Source organism: Lucilia cuprina, chromosome 3, assembly GCF_022045245.1.
Source record: "Lucilia cuprina isolate Lc7/37 chromosome 3, ASM2204524v1, whole genome shotgun sequence".
NCBI classification, from domain to species: Eukaryota; Metazoa; Arthropoda; class Insecta; order Diptera; family Calliphoridae; genus Lucilia; species Lucilia cuprina.
This window is the reverse complement of record NC_060951.1, coordinates 41,303,802-41,311,208: the sequence shown is the minus strand read 5'-3', so window position 1 is coordinate 41,311,208 and position 7,407 is coordinate 41,303,802. Positions and strand designations below refer to the sequence as shown.

The 7,407-nt window shown below is 27.4% G+C and overlaps 1 protein-coding gene across 1 annotated transcript in view; it reads left to right on the top strand.

Moving 5' to 3' along the window:
- Positions 1-6,023, top strand: part of LOC111679438 (homeobox protein B-H2-like) — a 27,886-nt gene extending 21,863 nt beyond the window's left edge. Inside the window, exons 3-5 of the mRNA XM_023441017.2 lie at positions 4,815-5,604; positions 5,670-5,805; positions 5,898-6,023. Coding sequence (XP_023296785.2) covers positions 4,815-5,424 — 610 coding nt within the window. The 3' untranslated portion in view covers positions 5,425-5,604; positions 5,670-5,805; positions 5,898-6,023. The remainder of the gene's footprint in view (positions 1-4,814; positions 5,605-5,669; positions 5,806-5,897) is intronic.
- Positions 6,024-7,407: the final 1,384 nt, after the last annotated feature.

Genomic DNA, 7,407 nt, shown 5'->3' with positions numbered 1-7,407 from the left:
ATAGATAGATAGATAGATAGATAGATAGATAGATAGATAGATAGATAGATAGATAGATAGATAGATAGATAGATAGATAGATAGATAGATAGATAGATAGATGTATTTAGATTACTTCAGATGTTGTGAATTTGAAATCAAATAAAAAGGACATTCCTCCCATGACAAGCCTGTGTTACAAAAATAACTCCTTCAGGTCTTTTTCAGTACTTCCATGGAGTAAATTCTACATCTTGATCGCTTCATTGGAAGTTCTTTTTTTGAAGAATAGAATAGAATAGACTTTCATATAAATATCATTGTCTGCATCAAAAAGAACTTTCGACAAGAAAGTCCTTTAAAACCCTGCATCTTAGCCAATAATCAAACGAGTCAGTCAGTCACCTAGCCGACCTGCAAGTGATAAGTATTTCAAAAGACAACAACAACAGCAACAACAAACGTTTAAAATCAATTTTAAAGTCATTTATAAAATTTAGAAAAAATTTCAAAAACAACAACTACAACAATGACCAAGAAACATAATAAAAATTCCAAAAATGATCTTTACGATTAGGAGAACAAATTAAAGCAAACAGCAACATTAATATAATATAAGAAGAGCAACAACAAATACAATGCATTGATATATGAGGACACGTGTCTTAAAAGGTCCAACGTTAAAACAAACGACTACAAGTGGGACTACGATTAAAAAATGTTCCAACGTTAATACATTTACACTGACACCAATACTTAAGAACTGTGTATGTTACTAACTGTATGTATTCTATGGATAAATTAAGAAAACAGTTTGATATTTAAGACAAAGTCAAAAATGAAAACCAATAACAAAATACAAAGAAAACGTTTAAAGATGCTTAAGTGGTTTTAACACTTTTTTACACTTTATTCAGTTTTATTTTCTTTGTTAATTTTAATGGCGTTAAAACATTTTAAATAGTTTTGACTGTTATTTTATTTTTTGAAAACAACTCCACAGACAACTGTTTAAATTTAGTTTAATTTGTTTATACGTATCGGATTTTTATTTTATTTTTTTTTTATTGGACACACTCTCGTTTTAATTTAAATTGCTTTTTAATAAGATACCATTTTATAGTTTTGTACTTTTTTTTCGTTGTTAAGAGTTTATGGCAATTCCCATTTTATCTTTAAATTAAAAAAATATGTAGTAATAATGAAATTTATACTGTCATTTTAATGATCTGTTTTTTTTCGGAGAAGACTAATTTGTATGACATAAGTGGAGATTATTAAGGTGCGAAGTAGTTCAAGATGATTATGGGGAAAAAACAGGCAAATTTGTTGAGGGAATAAAAAACGTTTTCGTTTGAATTGGATCTGTAGAGAACGTCTGATATGTGATATTTAGGTTGTATTTTTAATGGAAAATTATTCATCTAAATAGTGGCTTTTCGTCGATATTTCTCCTATTCAGAAGATGTGCCTCAGTAACATAAATTCTACAATCAGACGCTTCACATGTTTTCAACCCAAAAAAGTTACAAAACATTGAATTTAAAACTTATTCCTTTTTTAAGAAATTCATTATTATACTAAAATTTTTAAAAATCAGTCCATCTGTAAGGTATGTTAAATTCGTTTAAAACTCAATAAAATTCCCTTCTATACTTTTCTTTCTTGATTAATATTGTGTTAAAAAAGTAATTTTAAAATTAATTTTAAACATTTTATTGGTTTTTCCCCTCTTGACCAAACAAAAAAAAAAAATCATGTTAACTCTAAGTGTTGTATTATGTATTTTTATTTTAAAACAAGATCATAAAATACAAGATATTTTTGAAACAAAAATTACTACTTTAAAACCAGAAAACAAATAAAAAATGTCATTTAAAAACAATTAACTAATTAAGGATACAATAAATGAAATTGATTGAAATGAAATTTTTGTCACAATCAAAATATGTACATATTATCTTTTTTCTTAATTTCTTAAATCAATTAAATTAACAATTTTATTACTCACCTCAAAACGAAATCAAAGACATTAGTATTAAGTTATTAATTATGAAAAAGACATTTTATTAAATATTCATTTATTAAATTGATTTTAATTCAAAAAACAATAAATTATTTATATTGATGATATAATAACGAAAAATTATTAAATATGAAAACATTAAAAAACCGTAAATATAATGGTAAATTTATTACACAAATTTTTTTGTTGTAATAAATTTGCAATATTATTATTCGAAATTGATTTTTATCGTAAATTTTAATTGTATGAAAAATTAATTTTAATAATGTTAATAAAAAATATGATATGACACTTAACAAACGAGAAATGGCAAAACGTATATAAAATTTTTATCTTTTTGTTGATTGTTAATGACATGGTAAAAGTGTTAGAAATGATTCCTAAGTACAATTTAATATGTATGTACGAAATGCGGTTCGTGCAAAGGAACGGAACTAGAACTAAACTAAAACTGAACTAGAGCTGAACTAAAGCTGAACTAGAACTGAACTAGAACTACTAGAATTGAACTAGAACTGAACTAGAACTAAACTAGAACTGAACCATAACTGAACTATTTCTGAACTATAACTGAACTATAACTGAACTAGAACTGAAATAGAACTGAACTAGAACTGAACTAGAACTGAACTAGAACTGAACTAGAACTGAATTAGAACTGAACTAGAACTGAACTAGAACTGAACTAGAACTGAACTAGAACTGAACTAGAACTGAACTAGAACTGAACTAGAACTGAACTAGAACGGAACTAGAACTGAACTAGAACTAGAACTGAACTAGAACTGAACTAGATCTGAACTAGAACTTAACTAGATCTGAACTAGAACTTAACTAGAACTGATCTAGAACTGATCTAGAGCTGAACTAGGACAAATACAAATTAACATAAGAAAAACTTAAAATTCCATTCTTCTTTTAGAATTTTCCCACCTTCAAGTTTTTATTTTTTAATACTTAAATTCTAATCAAATTTGTTACAGTACATTTGGTGTGTAGTAAAAAATAAACTTATTAAAATTGATTATAAATAAATATAGCAAATTAAAGTTTACAAAGAAGAAATATGCGCAATCATTACGAACTGCTACCACCCTTGAAGCAACCAACACAAAATAGTGACAATTACCACAAAACGCAGTTTCTCAACACACAAACACACTTTAAAATTCGCTTTGGTTTTGAAAACCGTTTTTTAATAAAGAAATTCGCTATGGGACTTTTTTATGTTCGAAAATAGATAAAATGGAAATATTCAAAAGAATTTTTTATTTGTCTGAATAAAAAAAAACAAAACATCATTAAGTATAAAATGTGACAGGGGCTGCTTTAATATATTTGGCCACTGTGGCAATTTAAATAAAATACAACGTTTTTTACTGTTAGAGTAGCATCAGTTAAGTTCATTTGAAGCTAATGCATGTGTCAATGCAGTAATATTTCAATCATTAATCATTTAAAAGAGAAACGAGTAGTATATCTTCATACAAAAAAATTCAAACCAAATGACTAAAATTGAAAATATTCCTTTAGCAGAAAATTTTGAGAAACAGGTAAATTTTGTAAAGTCATTCATGGAAGTTAATGTTCTCTTTTCTGTTTTTAAGCCTTAAAAAAGAATATATTATTTGAGTGTGTTTTTGTTTTTATTTCTCAGTTAATTGTTTTGTTAAACGCCTACTGGCATTTTATTGTCTCTAAATGCTGTTGAATTGTTTATTGCTTTTACCGGTGGGGACTACTGCCGCCACATTGAGGCTGTGCCTGAAGTTGCAAGTATTTTATATGTTCAACAAATATCCTGCTGCTACTTTGTGAATTGCCTTTTTTTGTTTGCTGTTGGTTTGTGGCCTGCTGTGTCTTTTTCTGCTGCAGCTTCTTTTCTTATAAATTTTACAACATAATTGGTTGGTTGGTTGTCTATCTTTTCTTTTTCAACTTGCTTATAGTGTCCAGTTAATCCTATTAACTTGTTGCTGAAGTAATAGCAGTGATATTTGCAAAATAATCAAACTATTTGAAGGCTTAGTTTAGGGTTAATGATAATCTGGCAAAATTTTTGTTTATAAGCAAATTTTTTTCTAACTCTTGCAGATTTTAAGATAATTTATTTAGATTTTAACAGGCGCCTAAATTTCATTAACTAGGCGACTGTCTTCAGAAACCGAAACCTGTCTAGTAGTTTTAATTATTATTTTGTTTTTGGCTGTTATAGAAACGCTTTTTGTTTGACAATATTTTAATATTTAAATTAAAATCTAATTAAAATTTCTTATTGTGATATCTTGTGTTAATTTGTTAAAATGTGTATTTTTTTAATTAATCAAATAATATAAACAAAAATTAATTTAAATCAAAACATCAGGGTGTTTTGCATTTCAATATTTTGAAAAAAAAAACAAAAGATTTAAGACACAAACTTGTTTTTTTTTCGAAAAAACGAAACACGTAATAAATCTTGTTTGATTTAATAAATTTAAACATTTTAACCCTTTAAAGAAACAAATTTGTAACAGAAGTGTGGGTGTTGAGTTATCTAAAGTGATAAATGTTTAGTTTTCGGGGAAAACATTAATAAAATATAAAATTATGTTATTTATAAATACCTTTTGTTTAAATATATTTTATATTGTTTTCGAATCTTACCTGCAATAAAAAAGAAAAAATTGTTAATATTGTTGTTTTTTAAGGTTTTTAAAAAAATTATAAATTTGTGATTTTCTCAATACAAATTGTTTTTTGAAATTTTCTATAAAAAATTATGTTAAAATCAAATGAAATTAAATTTTATTTTCTATTTCCTTTTCAGAACTAAATGGAAACGCCAAACAGCTGTGGGCCTAGAACTCCTAGCTGAAGCTGGCAACTATGCTGCCTTCCAACGTCTCTATGGTGGTGGCTCACCCTATCTAACATCTTGGCCCTATGGACACCCACAAGCCTCACCTCACATATCTCCCAGTTCACCCATAGATCTTTACTATAGACAAGCTGCAGCAGCAGCTGTTCTACAAAAACCTCTTTCCTATCGCATGTATCCTTCCATACCACCTATGCCAGCGTCAGGATTATCAACAATGCCAGTAGCACCCACACCCATGTCACATCTAAGCGCTTCCAATTCTTTATCTTCGTTAAGTAACTATTATCAAACGGCAACACAGGCGTTTGGTTCTACAAATTCACCCTCCACCAATTCTAGTCTTCACAATAAAAGTCCCACAAGAAGTGAGGATAATGATGTAGATGAAAATCGTAAAAGTGTTGAAATTATAGATCGTTCATCTAGTCCGCAATTGAATCCGGGCAGTCCGCCAGAACGTTTAGAGAATAAAACAAATACAGCAGCAGTAGCAGTGAGAACTTTAGAACACAGCGACAATGAAGCGGATGATGAAGATGATGCTATAGAAGTTTGAGTTGATGACCCTGATAGTAATAACGACAAATACCTACACGACAACTATAATGATGATGATGATAATAAAGAAGAAGATGATGAACCTGTATTTAAGAAACACCTAATATTGAAAAAGCACCGTGACATTAAAGATTTATGGGGCGTTGAAAAGGGTTCTCCAGCAATTGCTATAGTTAAGGTGGGTTCTATTAAAAGCTGTTTTTATAATAATTTTTATTTTTTTTATTTCTTATTAAATTTTAGAACCCTCAGCTTTAAAGCTGTTAATAGATTGCTCTCAGTGCCTTCTTGTTGTGTGTTTAATTGGGCAGAGTTGTTGTGTTAAACGAAAAGGGAAACTTCAAAGTTTTAAACCAAAGATACCAGAATCGTTTAAAAGGTGGGTACCACTAAAAGAGAACTTTTGTAAAATTATATTTATAAATTTTTGTTGCAAGATTTTAATTTATTTAATTTTATTCTATATTACAGATTTTGGTCTTATTCCAGTGGCAATGGATCTCATTATTGTTTTTAATACTTAATAAAAAAATTTGTAAATATATATTAAAATCAGTGTTAATTTTAAATAAAATAAAAAAGAAAATTTTAAAGTTATTTTAAATGTTTTTTTTTTTAATAATTTATGTGAAGAGAAAAGGTAAATTTCTTTATGTAGTTTTTATAAATCTTTAAAATTTAAACAAATGTAAGTGAAAAGGCAGAAAATACATATATAAGTTTCTATGCCAATTTGTACTTTATGGACTTAATATAATCTAAAACAATTACGTTAATTTTTTGAAAGACTTTTAATAGAACTTGAAGGACATAAAACAAATAATATCTCTTGAACAAGCCACCCGAACAATTTTAGAAAAAAAACAAGTGACAATTTTTTTTAAGTCTCCATTTCTTTTTTAATCCTGATTTGAAATAAACAATTCTACTTCGAAGCAGATGTTCTCAGTTATATTTAATACTAATATTTTTTATATATGTATATTTGAAAATCCATCTATTGAAATCCCATGTCCTTTAAATTTTAAGGTACTTTTACAGCGGCATAAGAGCTGATTAGTAATACAGTATACAGAGTTAATAATAATTGTCCACATATTCCCTTACACATAGATTTTTTATGAATGAAAATTACTGTTTCACGGTATAATCTGAAACTAAATGTCCGCTTTTTTTAAAACCTATTTTTTTCGATTTTTGTTCCTTTAATTTTATAATTATTATTTTTATAATTAAATTTAAAATTTTATAATTAAATATTCCAAAATTCATTAAAAATTTATGCTATACGCACAATTGGAATGAACAACGAATTTTTCGGAACGAATTTTCCTCAGATATAGAACACACTAAAGTATATGAAAATACGTACAATCAGTGCATATGACGGAATTCATCACTGTGTGATAGGTTTATTTCTATTTCTGAAATTTATTCCAAAATTTTCTGAAATTTTGCGGTTGTGAGTACGGCTAATGACAATACAATATTATGTTCGAATATTCAAAAATTCGAAGTTATGTTCAAAATTTTTTCTATGCTCTTAAAATAATCTCTGTGTCGTAAAAGTTAAAAATAAAATTTCGAAAATTCGAACTTAAGTTAGAAAAATTTTTAAAGTCATTAAAGTTAGTTCTGGTGGCTCGAATTGTCTGAAATTTGGCAGACACTACAATGCTATGTTGAAATATTTTAAATTAAGTTCGAAAATTCGAAGTAATGTTCGAAAAAAATTGAAGCTGTTAAAAAATCTTAAAATTGGGGATATTCACAAAAATATAATTTTAGTTCTTTTCGAGGCCAATTTCTTACATTCAATTCTAGTTCAGTTCTAGTTTAGTTCTAGTTCAGTTTTAGTTCAGTTCTAGTTCAAATTTAGTTCAGTTCTAGTTCAATTCTAGTTCAGTTCTAGTTCAGTTCTAGTTCAGTTCTAGTTCAGTTCTAGTTCAGTTCTAGTTCAGTTCTAGTTCAGTTCTAGTTC